The sequence below is a fragment of the Schistocerca nitens genome, chromosome 1, assembly GCF_023898315.1.
Source record: "Schistocerca nitens isolate TAMUIC-IGC-003100 chromosome 1, iqSchNite1.1, whole genome shotgun sequence".
Taxonomy (NCBI): Eukaryota; Metazoa; Arthropoda; class Insecta; order Orthoptera; family Acrididae; genus Schistocerca; species Schistocerca nitens.
Window position 1 is genome coordinate 340,172,340 of NC_064614.1, and position 20,726 is coordinate 340,193,065.

At 37.0% G+C, this 20,726-nt stretch overlaps 1 protein-coding gene across 1 annotated transcript in view; it reads right to left on the bottom strand.

Moving 5' to 3' along the window:
* Positions 1–299: 299 nt before the first annotated feature.
* Positions 300–20,726, bottom strand: part of LOC126235616 (uncharacterized) — a 161,739-nt gene continuing 141,312 nt past the window's right edge. The window contains exons 6-7 of the mRNA XM_049944331.1: positions 10,222–10,344; positions 300–397 (exon numbers count right to left, since the gene is read on the bottom strand). Coding sequence (XP_049800288.1) covers positions 356–397; positions 10,222–10,344 — 165 coding nt within the window. The 3' untranslated portion in view covers positions 300–355. The remainder of the gene's footprint in view (positions 398–10,221; positions 10,345–20,726) is intronic.

Genomic DNA, 20,726 nt, shown 5'->3' on the forward strand with positions numbered 1-20,726 from the left:
TATTACTTTACATATATCAAACATTTTAATGGCACCAAAACATGTAGAGCAGTGTTATAGTGGTGAGTTAGTCAGTGTGAGTACTGTCATCAGAAAACATAGAACCATTATCCGACAATGTGCCCAACCTAAATATACAATTATATAGTCTCGTATTGAGTCTGATTGGGATGGAAAAATGCAAAGAAATTTATATTATATAAATGCCAATGTTAGTCTATATGTAGGTTGCACACTCACTGCACATTAACACTTCCATTTTTCACACAGTTGTTTCTGTGATTGCACGAGGTTGTTGTAACAAGATACTTGTGTTCACAGCTTTATGCATTGGAGTGCTGGCTTTCCAAATTTGTCAGCCAGCAGTACTGCGCTTCCTCTTGTTATCCAAGCCATCCTATCAAAATTTAATCAGATCCTCATAAATCTTGCCTAGTCATGTAGACCCACATTTCCCAGGAGTCAGGCTATCCAAACTCTCCCTGGAACATCCTGTGTTCACTGATTCGCTCTTATTGAGTTTTATACAAATGACAAACATGCACAAAAATCAAACGCAAACATGGCATAGTTAAATATATTCTATTTCACTCCTCAAATGTTCCCAAATCAGGAGCTCCGACATATTTCTACTCCCCACACCAAGAGAATTTATTCCCAGATGCAGATTCTTATATTTTTAAGCACCCATACAGCTGTATCACTGTACATAATAAACTCGAATTTTTTTTCCATGAATTCCTATATCATTTTTTCACATAATATTGGCAATATCTAGAAACCAATTCTTTTCTACCATTTCCATGGTTAACTAGATTCAATCATAAATGCCAAATAAACTCACTAAGGTCATAAAGCTTTTACATGCATGCACTTAACCATTAGGGTTTTTCCCTCACTTCCCTCATTAACATCTTATAATAGCCAAGTTAATTATTTCCCGTATGCCACTACAATTTGCGTATTTAGTAAGTGCCCTACATGATATCCCAGAAACAAGCCTACCCCCATGCACTAGTATCAACTCCTGGTGCCACAGATACATTAGAAATTTTAATAAACAAACTACTTGCAAATTTCCTCCCTGCTTCTATGTTCTCCACACTTATTTATACAGAAATAGAGACTATACATACAGTAGGTTTCAGTTCCCACATGACTTTTTCAACAAGGCTTCTATCACACCCACACCAGTTGTGCAAATACATTGGACAACAAATTCACTTAATGCAACTACATACAGTATAATGAAGTTTGTTGACCACCAAACAATGGCATTGCAACATACACAGTAACACAAATAACCCTTCAACAGCTGACAGTGCTCTTGCCAATTGCTACGCGTGATCAAAATGTCATCTACATACACTGTCAATTTTCTCATTAATTTGTCACCCAACACATGACTTTAACCCCTTACAAAAACTGCTACAGATATTGATAAACCAAATGGCACAACTGTAAACATATAAGTCCTTCCTTCAAATAAGAAAGCAGTGTACTTTCTGCTCTCTTCAGCCAACTGCACCTGCCAAAACCCTGAAGTCAAATCTATACTGGACAGAATTTTAGCATTATAAAAATTCTGCAACAGCTCATTCATGTTCTCTGGCTGACCATTGTCCTTGACTATTATTTTATTTAAATTTCTTCAATACAATACTATTCTTATAGAACTATCTCTCTTTTTCACCACTACTATTGGATTAAAATACTCACTCCTCCCCATTTCCAGTATGCCCCATTTCAACATCTTCTGTATCCTGCCCCTTACAGCATCTTTATCAGCTATTGCTATAGGATAAGGTTCGGCCCTTACTTCAAGTGGCAATACCCTCAAAACATAATTGCAATCTACAACTTTTCCAGGTCTGTCAAAGAATACATGCTTATGTTTACACAATAAATCTGTAAGCTGCACCTTTTGCTCCTCATTTAAATGTCCCATTTCATTTTCATTGTCATATATCTGCTCTTCAGTACACATTTCATCACATACCTCATCTATCCTTTGTAAATGAGTCATTGTCTCACCCCCTTTTAATTCCTGTTTAAATTTTATTCTTCATCTGTTTCCACCAGCATCAAATTCTACCACTCTGTCCTTTACAAAAATGCTATAGCCATATTTGTGCAAGACATCCATACTCAAAATTACATTCAATGCCAAACCTTTCACCACAAAGCAACTAATATCAAAACAATAATCACTACTATTAAATTCCAGTGATACTTCTCTGCTGATGGACTTACTACATGTCCCAGTTGCTGTCTTAATTTTGACTCCTGTAACTGGTAGTTCTATTAATCCTAAACATTTAATTTGCTGACAGAAAGATTCAGAAATTGCAGATAAACTTGAGCCAGAGTCTAATAATGCTATATCTTTAATTCCTCCCACTTTTATATCAATTATTGGCTGTATCACCACTATTTTTACTCTGTTCAACCCTGATTCCTGTAATAAATCACTTTCTATTTCACTCCTGCTTTCCTCTTGCATAATGCAAACATCTTTAGGTCTTTCTCCAAAACATACATCAGTATCCCCTTCAAACAGATCCTTAGTAGCAAACTCAACATTCTCTTCTTCACTCTATTCATCCAGTTTTCTGGCAATTTTAAATTTTATTTTACCCCATTCTTCAGGCAACAAAGCTTTGTGTAATTTTGTATAGGATACCCAGTCCCTTAAATCATAATCAGCCTCCTCCTTTCTTAACCATCTACAATTAACATCTTTCAGGCTTGCATCCTGGGCAGTCAAGAAAACAAAAGTTTCAATTTTATCTTCAGGGCAACCTACAGCAACATTCTCCATATCATTACATGTTTCCATATCAACATTGAACTCATTATTACTACCACAGTCGTCACCTGCACCCACAAGTACAGTAACACTATATACCTAAGTAGGTAATTTACCAGCATTTTCCACATTGTCAAATAAACCACTCATATTAACCTTTACAACACACTGAATAATCCTCTCTTCACCCTTTCCATAACTCTCCATACTACTTCTGATAGATATCTCTACCTGTTCATCACATCCATTATTACTGTGAACATTGCCCCTTATTTCCATATCTAATTCTGTTTCCCCTTTTGATGAAATTACTTCTGTCTCTGATCATTCAATGAATTTTGCTGCACAAAAACCAATATTGTCATCCTCTGCTTGTAATTTCTCTTCCCCCTTAAACATGTCATCAATGTTAAACTCACATTGTTCATTGCTGATATTAGCCTTGTTCTATTTTTTCCTGTTACACCTTTTATCTCTATTTCTGTAATTGTTAAAACGTCCCCACTGAATTCCATTTCCTAAGACAGCATCCATATGACACATTCAGATTTACCCTATTTTCCTTGCTGACGTTATTACTCACCCCATCATGCCCTGTCTGGCCCTGTTGACAAAATTACCAGTCCCTGCGGACATTAAGTGAGGCACCAATTGGTTTTGTGACTGCCAACCCTGTCCATTTGTATCTGGCATTCCCTCTATTCTCACAGATTCTCTATCACTCCTCTGATCAAAATTGTCTCTTCTCCCCCCAAAATTTCTGTTATATCTTTGTGGCCCACTTCTCCAATCTCTATCCTGATTATTCTTATCACTTGTATCTTCTCTCCACCTGTTTTGATTATTACTGTACTCATAATTAATACTGCTACCCCTTTCATGATACCTTCCACTCACCCTCTATTCTGTGTATTTAGGTCTGTAACACAATGCCTTGTCCATATTATCCACAAAACTAAGAAATTCTTCCACTCAATCTGTTGCACTGTAAATCAAAACCCATTGCAAATGCTCTGGTAGTCTTCTCTTTAGTGTTGATATTTCTGTTGATATATCCTGTGGCTTATCCAGATGATACACAATTGTAATACACACTTCTGAATGATGGATTATTGACTAATGTGGACAAAAAAGACAAAACAAACACTGCCACAATTCAACACACAATTACTGGCAGGTCTCAAAACAGTCATCATCCACCAGCAAAAATGTGTAAAATAAACCTATTTGCAGATAGTCAAGGACGGAACATAGCAGCCGAATTTCAGTCTAGAAGCAATCACAAAATAACTAGCATAGTGAAACCAGGCACAAAATTTCAGGCAGTGAGTTCCATGACCCATGACAAGAAAACAGCAACAATAAATAATGACTTTTTCATGTTCTTAGCGGAAATAAATGATGTAGCCAAAAACGAAATGAAAGATCCAATGGTCTCAGTCAAAATAAGGCTACATGAACTGAGAAGCTCAAACATGTTCATCTTCTCTGTTCCACATTGACATTACTTACCAATCTGGTTGTGTGTAAATAAAGAAGTGCAATGCACAAGTAAACAGATCCTAAATATATGCACAAGATTCAAAAACATGACATTTGTGGACATAATCTGCGTAGGAGAAAGATTCCATGCATTCTATGGCTTACATCTCAACAGACTAGGGAAGGACTTATTTACATCACAGATCCAAGAAGTAGTGAACAGCAAATTGAATGAACAGTGTTGTGCTACAGAGGCTCTCCCTCGCAAGGACATAAATAATGAATACTTGGGAGAATCAGCCATGAAATGCCAGGTCAAAAAAGCAATACATCAGCAGGACAATAAAATCTTCGACCAGTGTGACACTAAATGCAAGTGTATGTAGAATGAGATTTTTACTCTGCAGTGGAATGTGTGCTCATGTGAAACTTCCTGGCAGATTAAAACTGTGTGCCGGACCAAGACTCGAAATTGAGACCTTTGCCTTTCACGGGCAAGTGCTCTACCAACTGACCTACCCAAGCACAACTAATGCCCCGTCCTCACAGCTGTACTTCCACCAGTACCTCGCCTCCTACCTGCCAAACTTTACAGAAGCTCTCCTGCGAAGCTTGCAGAACTAGCACTTGGCAAAGAAAGGATATTGCGGAGACATGGCTTAGCCACAGCCTGGGGGATGTCTCCAGAATGAGATTTTCACTCTGCAGTGGAGTGTGTGCTGATGTGAAACTTCCTGGCAGAATAAAACTGTTTGCCAGACCAAGACTCGAACTCGGGACCTTTGCCTTTTGCGGGCAACTGCTCTACCAACTGAGCTAGCCAAGCATGACTTACGACCCATCCTCACAGCTTTACTTCCGCCAGTACCTCACCTCCTACCTGCCAAACTTCACAGAAGCTCTCCTGCGTGACTTGCAGAACTAACACTCTTGAAAGAAGAGCTATTGTGGAGACATGGATTAGCCACAGCCTGGGGGATGTTTCCAGAATGAGATTTTCACTCCGCAGCAGAGTGTGTTCTGATGTGAAACTTCCTGGAAGATTAAAAATGTGTTCCGGACCGAGACTCGAACTTGTGACATGGATTAGCCACAGCCTGGGGGATGTTTCAAGAATGAGATTTTCACTCCGCAGCGGAGTGTGTGCTGATGTGAAACTTCCTGGCAGATTAAAACTGTGTGCCGGACTGAGACTCGAACTTGGGACCTTTGCCTTTTGCGGGCAATTGCTCTACCAACTGAGCTACCTAAGCATGACTCACGCCCCGTCCTCACAGCTTTACTTCTGCCAGCACATCACCTCCTACCTGCCAAACTTTGCAGAAGCTCTCCTGCAAAGCTTGCAGAACCAGCACTCCTGAAAAAAAGGATATTGCGGAGACATGGCTTAGCCACGGCCTGGGGGATGTTTCAGGAATGAGATTTTCACTCTGCAGCGGAGTGTGCACTGATGTGTAACTTCCTGGCAGATTAAACTGTGTGCCGGACTGAGACTCGAACTCGGGACCTATGCCTTTCGTGGGCAAGTGCTCTACCAACTGAGCTACCCAAGCATGACTTATGCCCCATGCTCACAGCTTTACTTCTGCCAGTACCTCGCCTCCTACCTTCCAAACCTTATAGAAGCTCTCCTGCGTGACTTGCAGAACTAGCACTCCTGAAAGAAGAGGTATTTTGGAGACATGGCTTAGCCACAGCCTGGGGGATGTTTCAAGAATGAGATTTTCACTCTGCAGAGGAGTGTGTGCTGATGTGAAACTTACTGGCAGATTAAAACTGTGTGCCAGACCAAGACTCGAACTCGGGACCTTTGCCTTCACGGGCAAGTGCTCTGCCAACTGAGCTTCCCAAACACGACTTATGTCCCATCCTCATAGCTTTACTTCCGCCACTACCTCGCTTCCTACCTTCCAAACTTTACATATGCTCTTTAATGTAGATACGATATTACAACTTACAATTGTCTATATTTTGTATATACTTATGTACAAATTTTTTTCTGTCCAACATCATGAGTATTTTGACAGGTCCTACATCATGACTGTGATAAAATGGGTGCTAAACAAATGAGAATACCTTTTACAACATAGATTTTTCTGGTTTAATTTAGTTAGGTCACCATCAACAGATTTGACATGAACGTATAAGACATTATAACTCTATACACTTTAGTGGGAGACTCGTTTACTTAACATAGTGAGATTTTCTGTTTATCAGTGTAAATACTGCCTATTGTTGCTATCACAATCATGATATGTGCTGCTAAGTCTTGATAAAGCTTGACTTTTTTCCAACGAGCACAAAAGTGAAAGAATGTACTGTCACCTCATGGTGAGTATTCCTTAGTATTTAGTGAATCACCACAGCTTATTAATTAATTTATTTTTTTACTTATTTTTGAATTCCATGGCTGCTTGATGAGAGTATATTGCTAGGATCTAGAACATGTCAGATTATTACAGAAATAACAGAGTGAAGGAATGTATGATAAGGTAAAAGAAACTATACAGATAGTTAATGGAAACAAAAATTAAATTGTGATGGGGGACTGGAATTCGATAGTAGGAAAGGAAATAGAAAGAAAACTAGTAGATGAATATGGACTTGGGGAAAGGAATGAAAGAGAAAGCTGTCTGGTAGAATTCTGCACAGAGCATAATTTAATCATTGCCAACACTTGGTTTAAGTATCATGAAAGAAGGTTGTACACAAGGAGAAGACCTGAAGACACCAGAAGTTTTCAGATTGGTTATATACTGGTAAGACAGAGATTTAGGAACCATATTATATATTTTAAGATATTCCCAGGGGCAGATGTGGAATCTGACCACAATTTATTGGTTATGCACTGCAGATTAAAGCTGAAGAAATGTCAAAAAGATAGGAAACAAAGGAGGTGGGACCTGGATAATTTGAAGGAACTAGAGGTTGCTGACAGTTTCAGTGGGAGGATTAGTTAACAATTGACTAGAACAGGATAAAGGAATACAGCAGAAAATGAAAGGTTGGCTTTAAGACATGATATAGTGAAACAGTAGAGGATCAGATAAGTAAAAAGACAGGGCCTAGTAGAAATCCTTGGATGACACAACAGATATTTGTTTTAACTGTTGAAATAAAAAAATGTAAAAATGCAGCAAATTAAGCAAGTGAAACGGAATACAAAGGTTAAGAAATCCTATTCACAGGACGAGTAAAATTGTTAAGAAGGAATGTCTTATGGACAAATGTAAGGATTTAGAAGCATATTTCACTAGGAGCAAGATAGATACCACCTACAGGAAAATTAAAGAGGCCTTTGTGGAAAAGAGAAGCAGCTGTATGAATATCAAGTCCACAGATGGAAAATCAAGTGATAAGCAAAGAAGGGAAAGCTGAGAGATGGAAGGGGTGTATAGAGGATCTATACAATGGAGATAAACTTTGACATTGTAGATGAAGAGGAGATGGAAAATATGGTACTGTGAGAAGAATCTGACAAAGCTCTGAAAGATCTAAATCAAAACAAGGGCTCTGGGGTAGACAATATTCCATCAGAACTACTGATAGCTTAGAAAGCAGCATCAAACCTGTTCAGTCCCACCCACATACATAGAACCAATCAAATTTTGTCACTGAATCAGAACAGGTAAAATAACATAACTAAATTTTGAAAATCCATTAATATAAAATTATCTCCCTCTTAACAAAAATTCTTTACTGAAATCATAATCTCATTTTCCCAGTACCATTAACTGACGAAATAGTTTATAACAAATGCTCCAGTAGCAATGACTAACACACACATCATTCTCAATCATTCCTCATAAGATAAGTTACTTCAATCTATAGTATAAAAACTTAACAATACTGTGACATTTCTCTGCCATTCAGAAATTAGCACATTTGTGCATATTTTGTGAACTAGAAACTTCTTATGTGTAGAGAGGTGAGTCTGAGTTAGGATCTCATACTGATCAGACCTATTGATAGGTGCTGTGATAAAAATTATTAATAATGTGATATAGCTGCGCCAAAATGTTTGAGAATGTCATTAAGTGTGGAAGAGAGTTCAGTGTAAAACACATTGTGAAATTCAGAACTTCTTGACATCAAAAATAACTGAATTCTGCATAGCATGTTGCTTCTCTCTTGAACATGTACATTTTATTAGGTGAGACTGATTATAGCAACATTTGAGCAAGCTGATCTAAATGCCATTTAGGTATACACCTTCTGTGAAGGATAACTAATAATTGTAATTAACTGGCTATGGTTATGAATGATGTGTGCATGTAGAATTTCATACTCTGTACACCTTAGTGTAAGGCTTGGTTGTAACTGGTGTATGTAAGCTTCCCGTAATAAAATAAATTTTATGCACATAAATACTTTCATTAACTGTTATTAACCTTCCACCAAAAGAAATTGTTTTTAGTGGTTATAAGGTGTACATCTGTTTTGCCATAGCTTGTTCCATCTAGAAGCTGCATTTCAGTAACTTCAAGGAGGCGTGCCTTTGAGAAGTGATTCACCACAAGGTGCATGGAACTCTATACACAGCAGCCCCACACTGTGCCATGGCAGTGTACAGTGACTGTAGGTTGTTGTTGATTTGTCATCCCTGGAGTTTGGAAGAGTTCCCTCTAAACATTTCTTTGTCACCATTTTTAATTTTGGTATCATCCCGTTTTTTGTGTGCTCTGTGAAAGTGAATGTAAGATACCTTGTTAATTCTGAACCAGTCTAGGGCTTCTTTGAACATAGTGATCACAGTGTTCTCTGGACTGCACAGAGGGCTTTGTAAATCATAACAGTTGTGTTGCCTGCAAGTAACTTGAAGTGTGCTTTTTGTCTCATACACCATGGCAGGCTATTCATAAATATTAACAACAGTAAGAGACCAAAACCACCCTGTGGCTCTCCACATTTCATTATGACTCAGTTGGAGCAGGCAGTTGTCATTCCACATTTATTCAACACTATTGCTCTCTTTGTCTGAGGTATGACTCCAGCCACTTCACTACTTTACCATTTAAGTCTTAGTGCTCAGCCTTTTTAGGTAGAATTTTGGGATCTCCACAGTCAAGTGCTTTAGAGTGGATATGAAAGATTCCATCTGGTGACTATTATGGTCTATTAATTCAAGGAAATGGTTAACAAATGATAAAAATTGCCTGTTCAGTTGAAGTACCCTTTTGGAATCCAAACTAATGTAAATTAAGAATGTTGTGTTTATTCATTTAGAAAGACTTTTTAATGATGAAACTGGTCAGTAGTTGGAAACCTCTGCTTGATCATTTTTTTGAACAGTGGTTTGAAAATTGCATATTTAAGTCTTTTAGAGCCATTACCTACATTCAGAGACTCACTAAGTATGCAAGAGATAATTTGAAGAATAAAACTGCAGCATGCTTCTGTACTTTCACTGAGATGTTTTCCACACCAGTGGCACTTTTGTTTTTCATTTGGCTTACCACCCTCTCTACCTCATCTGTTTTTATATAGGGTACACGCATCTGGCTAATGTACTGCACTGATTTTTGTAGAAGGTTTGTGGATTTAATCAAAGACCACTTACAACTAGTGTCAAAAAGAGGTTGTTGAAGATATTGGCAACTATTTCACCTTTATCAATCATGCTACTAATAGAGCATACTTTGATCATCTCTGTATGCTCTGATCTTTGGCATGGCTCCACTAAATGTTTTTATTTTATTCTATGAACTTTTTATTTTAGATTTAAAGAACATGCTCTTGGATTTTTAATCACTTATTCAGGATATACAGTATAATTTATAGCGTCCACTTCCTGAAGTTTAGAGGAACTTCTGAATGAATTTATTTCTTATTTTTTCTTTTTTTGTGAAACATTATACAATGCATTTCTGACAACTAAACTTTGCTTATGAATATGTACACTTACTTTTAAAATTTTCAAAGTATAATACCTGTAGTTTAATGCTGTCAGAAACTGTGTCCAAGTATGCAGAAAGATCTCCAGATATTTTCACTCCATTCGTGTTTTCTCCAGAAGGCACCACTGCAGCACTCAAGCTTTTCACTGTATCAGACTGAAAAACACAAGAAACTGCAGTAAACAAAACTGTAATAAAGGTTCAGATGTTTTCTAGTGAGAGATTAAAGTGTCAGTGACCATTTTTCACTTTCACTCCCATCTCAGTTTATAAATCTTATGAGTAAAATTTGAATGTTGGTCTCAAAGAATAGGTAGTGATCATCAGTTTGCACTGGGATACATACTGTTTTATAACATCACATTTACCAACATTTTACTCATTAAATCCTAAATGAAATATGTTCCACTAATAAGTCCACATCTGGCCAAATGAAATAAATAAGGATATTAGTCTATTACATAATGATATGTAGAACTGCCTTAAGTATTCCATGAGCTCTACAGGAGGAGGCAGATATGTTCCTGTTGACTCTCTGTTATCCTTTTGCTGAATGAAAGGAACTTAATTCTACTCCCTGATATTGTTAATACGTTAATTTTATGTAACTGAACTTTAAAAAATATGTTAGTTTAAAAGAAACATATTTATCTACTTTTTGATTATTCTGGTTTATGCACCACTTCTATATGTCTGTATAGTATTTGAGATGACCTGGCAAAATAGCAGCACAGAAATGTGGGATTTGTGGAATTTCCGTGGCACCATAGATTAACACTGCCAGTAAGTGGGTAAACATGGAGCTGAGGAGGCTCCTTCAGACATGCAAATCCTCATGGCTCGCAACTCAATAGACAAGGTAAGGACAAGTTGTATATCTGCTGGCAGAAAACAAGAAAGGGTGCACCAGCACACAGAGGTAAATGCCATTGGTTATTGGGATTAGGTGAAACACTGGCTTTAGTCAAATTCCAACACACAATGTTACAGGAAATGAAACTGAGAGAGAAATGGAAAGCTGAAAGCCACTTCATTCATCAGAATATTAGTGGGGTGGGGAGGGGGGAATAAAGCAAATAAACTATATGAGTTATTCAGTTTTTTAGGAGGTATAAATCATTTGAAAGAAATTAGTGTTAATTGCCTATCAGAGCATCATAGCATTACATAATCACAGCAATAGAAAATATTAATGTTAGTGATTATACATTATTATTTTTCTCATGTCATAAATGTATAGGTACAGGTACATACATTTTACACAGCTACGATTAAATTACTTTTGATCAAAACTTGGCCACTTCCAATGTATTCTCTGTTGATTGTTGAAGATCATCTTCTGTACAGGAGACTGGGCACAATTGACACCGAAGCATGTGCCGAACTGTCTGTTATTCTACACAGTCACACTGAATATCGTTTGCATCAGTGTGTCTCCATCTTGCCATGTTAACTTTTGATCTTCCAACTCCAGATCTCAGTCTATTGAGGGTGTCCAACTTGTCCATTCCCTGTCAAGGCCTGGAGGTAAAACTTCAACAACTCTTTTCCAACCAATGGGAAGGTAGGTCATAACACTACACAGTTGTAACCTAACATTTTCAGCAGTGGCTCTAAGTTCCTTTGGTGTCGTTGACTTCAGTCATTGCACATGTGGCTCATGCTCATAGAGAGGATGGGTAATTTCCTGTTCCCATGCCTTTCTTTCCTTGTTCACAGCTATCTTCCTTCTAACAGGTGGTGGTGCTATTTCTGCGAGGTGGTAAAGCCATTTCAATGGAGTGGATTTCAAGCAACCTGTTATAATTCTGCATGTTTCATTAAGGGCTACATCCACCTGTTTGGCATGAGTTGAAATCTACTGAACAGGACAGGCATAGCAGAATAGTGTAGTACCATTCTAGATGTTCGGACTGTTTCAGGTTGACTACCCCACTGTGATCTGGCCAATTTCCAAAGGACATTGTTCCTGGTGGAAACTTTCCACTTGCATTTCATGCAGTGCTTTTTGAAAGTAAGAGATATGTCAAGTGTCACTCCTAGGTATATACATAACTGAACCCTTTTCAGGGCCACAGTTAACGCTTACATCTATTAACATAGAAGTCATAACATCAGTCAAAGAAGAACTGCTAGAGAACTGTATAGTCAGCACCAGTGCCATATACTGTGCATAATAATAATAATAATAATAATAATAATAATAATAATAATTTTATTGTCGTTCAGCTGATTACAGCAATAGACAAAGTCAAGAGCATATATTTCTACATAAACTACTATATCGATGTAAATTGGTTTACATAAAATAGGTACACTTTAGAATACAGTATTTTCATCTTCAAAGAATTCATCAATGGTGTAAAACGGATTGTTCACTAGTAGCTTGTATAATTTAGCTTTAAAGATATTTACAGGCAGTTCTTTAAAGTCAGCACTTAGTCTATTAAACATCCTTAGTCCAAGAACTAGGTAAGAGTTATGCGATTTTGATAATCTATGATATGGTATGTCTACTGATGTTCTGTTTCTGCTATTGTAGCTATGAATATCACTTCGCAACACAAAATTAGACACATTGTTTCTAATGTATATTAAAACATTGTAGATGAATAAGTTTACTACTGTAAGACACTGCAATTTAATAAACAGAGGTTTACAATATTCTGTTTTATCAGAATCCGTTATTATTCTTATTACTTGCTTCTGTAAAAGTAAAATGTCATTTACATGACAGCTACTACCCCACAGTAAAATTCCATAAGAGATGATGCTTTGGAAGAAGGCAAAATATGCTGATCTCACATAGTCATTGGGAACGTGTCTTTTTAAATTTCTAATTAGATAAATAACTCTTGGAAGCCTAGCCAATATATTTTTAATGTGTGGTTCCCACGTCAATTTATTGTCAATAGTAACACCTAAAAATTTAACAGTTTCTAATTCCTGGTAGTTAGGAATCTCTTTGAGGCTAAAGTAAAGTGTCTGGGTTTTGTTTTCATTTAGCAAGAAGCCATTAGCTTTGAATCACAATGAGGACTGAGCAAGGGTATTTTCGGTCAGTGTTTTCAGTGTACCTAGATCAGAGCTTCTATGTAGAAAAGTTGTGTCATCAGCATACAATATTGTATGAGAATTTATGAATAAGGGCAGCTCATTAATCATTAGTATAAACAGTAAAGGTCCAAGCACCGACCCTTGAGGCACTCCGTACCTAACATTAACCAAATTTGATTTCTCCCTACCAATGCACACAACTTGTTGACAGTTCTCTAGAAAAGACCTGAACATATTTATACTGTTGTCATCAAAACCATAGTAAACTAGCTTATTCAGCACAGTGTCATGCTCTACACAGTCAAAGGCTCTGCTCAGGTCACAAAATGTAGCCTGGGCATAGTCCCTAGCCTCGAACACATCTAGGACTAATTTTACGAGGGAGTCCATTGCATCCATTGTGGATTTACCTTTCCTAAATCCAAACTGTTTATCACTAACTATATTTAATTTACCCAAGTAGGACTACCGCCGGCCGCGGTGGCCGTGCGGTTCTGGCGCTGCAGTCCGGAACCGCGGGACTGCTACGGTCGCAGGTTCGAATCCTGCCTCGGGCATGGGTGTGTGTGATGTCCTTAGGTTAGTTAGGTTTAAGTAGTTCTAAGTTCTAGGGGACTTATGACCTAAGATGTTGAGTCCCATAGTGCTCAGAGCCATTTTTACCCAAGTAGGCATTAACTTGCTCATACATAATCATTTCTAAAATTTTTGAAAAAACTGGGGTTATGGATTTAGGTCTAGCAGGACAGTTCTTTTCCCCTTTTTTGTATATGGGCACAACTCTAGAAATTTTTAGTATGCCGGGGAACTTACTTTCAACTAGGCATCTGTTAACACAAAAGGTTAAAGGATAAATCACACAATCAATAACATCTTTCAACAAATTACATGACATATCATAGTAATCAACACTAACTGAAGGTTTGAAATTTTTCACTATTTTTAGGATATTATTTGGGCTCACTTCTGTGAAAGTAAGGTGCTTGGGGGAAGCTTTTCAAAGCAGCTGTCCATAATACTAAGAGAATTTTAAGGTGGTTTAATTATTGAACTACTAATTTCTCCAGTGGACTGAATGCAATATTTATTAAATTCTTCTGGGGTAATGGCAATTTCCTCTTTGTGTTTAGTGTGTGCAATTGAGTTTATTACACTCCAGGCCTTCTTGCATTTATTGTTAGATTTTTCAATGTTTACTATGTTATGCAGTTTCTTTGCTTCATTTATTGCCTTCCTATACTTGCATTTAGCTTTAGCATACAGGTCTTTATACAGTTCTGATTTACTGGTTTTGTACAGACTAGAATACAGCATAACAGTATTTTTCAGTTGCCCTAACTGTGGAGTAAACCATTCCTTCGTTTTCTTTTTCTTGTAATTACTACTAATATTCACTGTACATTTTTCAGAGGGATGTTATTTTCAAATACATTTAAAAAGACAGAGAAAAACTTCGTGAATACAATATCAGCTGAACAGTGTTGAAGCCTAATAAAACATGTGTCCCAACTGAAATAAGTGAGGGCTTGTCTAAACCTATCCGTCCTCTCTCTGCTCACTGGTCTAGTAATCACAGTTTTAGATTCTGGTTTGGTGCAGTCTGAAGTTACATTATTAAAACTAAGATATACTGCATCATGGTCTGAGAAAGGGAAACTAATTACATCAGTGGACATACAAGTTCTCTTAATATTTGTAAATATATTGTCTAGACAGGATGAGCCTCTGGTAGGTTTGCAGTTAACATAGTACAGGTTAAATTGTCGAAGCACATTTTTGAGCTCTGTCACAGTTTTTCTGTCCTGCAGGACATCAAAACTTGAATTGATATCCCCTCCAATGACAACATTGTATTTTTTCCATTTCGGTTTCTCCAGAAAGATATGGGGGTCACCACTAGGTGGCCTGTACACTACTACTACCATGAGCTTAAGGCTCTCAATTACTAGGCCTGGCATTTCAAAATGCATTTCATCACAAAGGGTACTGAGATCTATCCTGCCACAGTTTGGTGCAACAGGTGTTTTTGCATATATTGCTACCCCATCACGTAAGTGCTGTTTTCTGCAATAGCAACTAAGTAGTGTGTAATCATCCAATACTTTGTACCCAAGCTCATCCTCTTTACACCAATGTTCACTTAAACATAGAATATCTATCACGTTTTCATTTGAAAATTCGTTGACAATTAAGTTTTTATCTGCCATGCCCTGAATATTGAGGTAGCATATTTTAAACTCTACTTTAGGCATTCCTTCTTTTGCATATTCTCTTAGTTGACATGACCTACTGTTACTGCATGAAAGTTGACCAGGTTGTGTCCTTATGTTACTAGAACACCCAACCTGGTCTATGCATACAAGTTTTTTGTCATCTCAGTTGATCCAAACACATTAATGGTCTTTTTTCCTTCTCTAGCTTATCCAATACTATTCCGATAATTGTATCACTTAAAACACGTTTACCTAGATAACTGAAATGTTGACCATGCTTGGTATGCCATTCTCTGCTACAACTACTGGTGTTAATTAAGGAAACATTCTTAAAGTGCTTACAGATAGCTTTGTACTTCTTGTTTGTCTGCTCCACTTCCTTATTCACACATGACCACTGGGGCAAATCATGTTGATGTGGCACATTAACAACAATCATGTTGGTGTGGGTGAACACTCCGAGAGTCTTCTTCAGTGTCAAAGTAGCAATCTTCCTTTCGCTTCTGCTGACGTCGTTTGCTCCGGCCATTACCACTACAAAGTCTCTGTCCATGACGACTGTGCTTTCTTTCTGGATTGATGTTGAAACATCTCGTAAACCAGCTCCTGATTTAACGGTACCTTCTATTTCAAACTCGTTAATCACACGAGGTCCGCTTTCTGTTAACATAGCTGCTAATCCTCTGGCGTAACTGTCTGAATAAATCTTGATTTTACGTTTTTTCTTATACCTTACTTGGCTGTTCACTAAGTTTTGAGAGTCCTGCACCACCGTATCAGATGAGTGTGCTGATACAGTTTGAAAGTCATCTGTGTTTTGAAGCGAACTATATTTGTTATTTAATGGTAACACAAAGTCCTGCCTATGTTTATTGTTAATATGTTTGTAAGCGCTCCCCTTCGATTTTACAGTTACCCATCTACTGCTAGGCCTGTTGTGAGCCGTTTTAGTCGTAGCTTCACTTTTTGGCAATCCTTCCATGGGTTTGGGGATATTAAGACATACCTGATGACCACTCTCTTCCAACTTAAGCTTGAGTCTTCTGTTTTCATCACTCAGAATTTTTGTGTCCTCTTGTAGCTCAGCAATAAATAACAACAGATCATTTTCGGAGGATGAAGCACCGATTTTCACATCTTTGGTTTTTGTTTTACCACGCCATTGCTCCGACTTGTGTGGATTTAATTCATATTTCTCATACAGTTTTTTTAATTCGTCCTGTAAGAGTCCAATAATTGTAATATATGATAGGTTTTCCTTTTTGATACTGTCGGTCTTCCTTGCTGCATCACACGTACACGTTTTTTGATCATTAAGGGATGCAGCCTTTTGTTTACAATCCGCACAGTTCCACATAGTCGCACAATTATCGTTCCTTCTCAGGGAAGAAGACACATAGAAGTTGTGACATGTACAGTGGTTGTACATAAGCTTCATATTCAAGTAGATCAGTTCACAGGAAGAGACAGCACATTCATATAAAAAAAAGGAATGTAAATACAAAAATACAGAAACAATAAAAAATTTTATAGATCAGGATCTAAAGGGATCTACTTGTGTCTTAATACTTGTGATTGTTACATTATACATGTCCCTACTGAATAACTGAGAGATTTTCATGACAAACTGTGATTGTTTATTGCATTGCTTTGCAGGCACGAAGAAGGGATTGTTTAGTTGCGGTGACTTAAATGCAAATTTCTTGAAGGAATCTGACAGAAAATGTCATTCATATGTGGTGTAAGCTACTAATAATTTCAGTCATAAACTTCCTGACTGGTTTTCTCCAAATAGTAGTACACAGGTAAAGTCTTCTTACAAGAAACAGAAGTTAAAGAAATGCATCCCTGTCCTTAACATACCTGTCCTTAACTTAGTTCCACGCTCAGTTTGGAGGCACTCAGAGGTAGCATTGATGGTGAATAAAGACAGCACTACTGAACATTTTAAAGAAACCTTACGAATTTCTGACTCAGATGAAGTTAAGTGTGATTCTAGTTGGCAAATCATCTAAATTGCACATTGACTCGCCTTGACACTCTTTGAGTTTATGGACCAAATAGGGTGTTGTGTCCAGTTGTAGCCAACAATATTTGTTCGAGGCTCCATAAAATTGGGTGATGTTGATACACCATTTAGTCCCGACTTTTATGACAAGCCGAAAAAGTATCCAGGGTGGGGGAGAGGTTTTCCAATAATGAGTATGACCAAGTAGTAGATTTCTCTCTCTGAGGAACAGAATGATTGGTAGAACATTATTAACATTGTTTATGGAGATTTGGTGACTATGCTGAAAAACTGAGCAATGTATCTTTGTTACACTGAGGTGTAGTGCAATACTCAATAATAGTTAATTGACATGCTATAATTATGTGTAGCTCTTGTTTTGGAGTCACTGTGCGAAAAATAGCCTGAAGAAGTAATGAAGGAGAAATATTTTCATATTATAAACTGTACTGCAATATATTAAGAAAAGTTGTTAAAAATCCTGAAGTACACACATCTTCTCTCAAATTGACATATCAGGCAATAAAATCAAATAAAAATTGAATACTGTTAGAAGAGAGATGGAGACAAAAGCCATAGATTTTTGATGATCTTTCTGCTAAAGAGAATGAAAACAGTGTAAAAAGCAGTTCAAAGGTAGCAGATATTATTAATAATTACCTTTTTAAAATACGTAAGAATATTGGTGCAAACAGCATGAAACAGAGAGCAAAACAATACAACAAAGAAGCAACAGAAAGAGCAATTCATGAAAAAAGAACTGAACTAACATCCCCATTTCAAATAACTAAGATCATTAAGACTCTAAAATTAAAACCGCACATGGTGTGTACAACGTTCCAGTAAAATTTCAAAAATTGTGACCTAATAATATGTAATGCTTTTCACACACATTCTTGCACCTTTTTAGAGCATGCTAGCTAGGATACAGGGATCATGATGTGGAAGCAGTTGGGCAATGAACTAATTTTTAATATTTAAACACTTTTATTAAACAACAACAGTATAAATCTGTCTCGAGCAGTATACAACTTCAACAATTAGTAAACAACTCTTGCCACCTAAAATCTTTAAAGGGCTGCCAATTAATGTTCTAAGGCTCTTTCAGTTCATTTACTTAATTGAAACACATGATAACAGTAACATGATGTAAGCCAAGTTATGACCATAAGCCTTTCCTCTAGCTCCTCAAAATGTCAAAATGGTTTGGATATAGCAAGGCAAATGGACACTAGTCTCAGATGATGGTATGAAAATTTAAATATAATGTTGTACACTAGTCCCTTCAAATATTAAGCAGTTTTCACTATGAAAAAGATAAAGAGGCAGTGATCCTTTCAATGATTAGTGACTAAAACAATCAGTACAGAATTAACTAATAAACGTCAGGCACTAGACCCTTCAAATGTTAATTTAAATATAGAAAGAATGTCTGGACAGTAGCCCCTTTCAATGACTAGTGATTACAAATAATTAATGCAGAAAAATCAGCAAACAGATATGAGGCACTAGCACCTTCAAATATTAAACAAATAGAAAGAAAAGTAAACAGTAGCCCGTTTAAATGACTTGTGATAAGTAACAATTAATGAACAAAATTCATTGTAGAAAAGATAAAGCAGCACTGGCCTCCTTTAATCATTAGTAACTAAAAACAGTTATTACAAAAATCAGCAAATAGGTGTTGGCATCTAGCACCTGCAGATGTTAAACAAATTTCAATATGGAGAGAATAAGTGAGCACTATCCCTTTGAATTATTAGTTATTAAAAACAATTAATGCAGAAAAATCAGGAAACAGTGGCTGCAAACTGATCCCACCAAATGTTAAACAAATTTCAATATAGAACCTTGACTCCTAGTTATTAAAAATAATTAATACCAAAAATCAGCAATAGATGTCCAACACTAACCCCTTCAGCTGTAAAACAAGTTTCAATATAAAAGGAATAACCAGGCATTTGCTGTTATTTGCCCTCACATGATTTGCAAATCATTAACTAGTCCATATACTATTACTCATAATAAAACTGCCACAGTGAAAATAGAAATTTTCATCAGTTTCACCCTATCAAGAGAGTACTTGGTGGATTTTACATAACCAAACCTCTAAGCAGTTTGTAACTACTACAAGTATAGTTCCAGAATTTTTGGGCCAGTTGCAGTCATCCAAAAGAGTGGGAAGGGCATCTGGTATTTGAATGGTCACAACTGCCTGTGGTACAGTACCACAGCAGTACAATGTGCTATGAATTTAACAACCAACAAAACATTACTTAAGTAACCAGTTTGAGTTCTAAAAAAACAGAAAAACTATATGAGATTATGTATATCAAAGATAACAGGGAGCGCAAAACACAGTCAGTGAGCAATTATTTAAAAAAGGAAAATTGGTTTATTTCCTGCTATTGCTTGGCACAGCCAGGAGTGCTAAACAAGAACAGTGCCTGGATCAACCAGAATTGGGTGAACTGGGAATCCAGATGCTTCCAGCACTTTTATTGATAAGTTCCATGAGCCACTACTAACTACTGTATGCAATATCATTTATAGCACACTTGTGGGTGAGCAGGCACTTGGGCTTGCTTCTCGTCCTCTCTCTGTGAACTCTCTTCTGGCTGCACTCTCTACACAGACCTGTCTTGCTCTGCCACTGGCTCCTTCTAGTGAGTGCCATTCTCACCCACAGGCAACAAGCCATGGCTCCACCACGGAACACTGAAAAGGACATGTTTTCAAGCACACACACCTCCAATTTGCCTACACACCATGTGGTCTTTGGCAACAAACATGCCAAATATCACTACATCACAACAGATGTATTAGTTCTTATTAACTAATGTAATGAATCACTAATTCAGTGTGTTCCCCAGTCAGACTGCAACATGCCATTGTCAAGCTTCTCTATAAGAAGTATAAATTAACAAATGTAAATAACTACTAACAGCGTCATTTGTTAGATCATTTTCCAAAATTTCTGACTCCAAGCTTGTTACACATCTATGTCATAATGGAATATTTGCACATAATGGAATCTTTGAATTATGAAGTAGCACCAACTGGTCTCTTCTGTAACTAATTGAAGCCATTTGATTTTGTCAATCGTAGAATTTAAGTTTTTAAACAATGTAAGTTTAGTACATGTCTGGTTTAGTTCCTATTTAAGAAACAGAAAGCAGAAAGTTATTGTATGTATTTGAGTGGTACAGTGATGGATGCCACACCTTCTTCATGGTATAATGTATCATTTAAGTTATCAT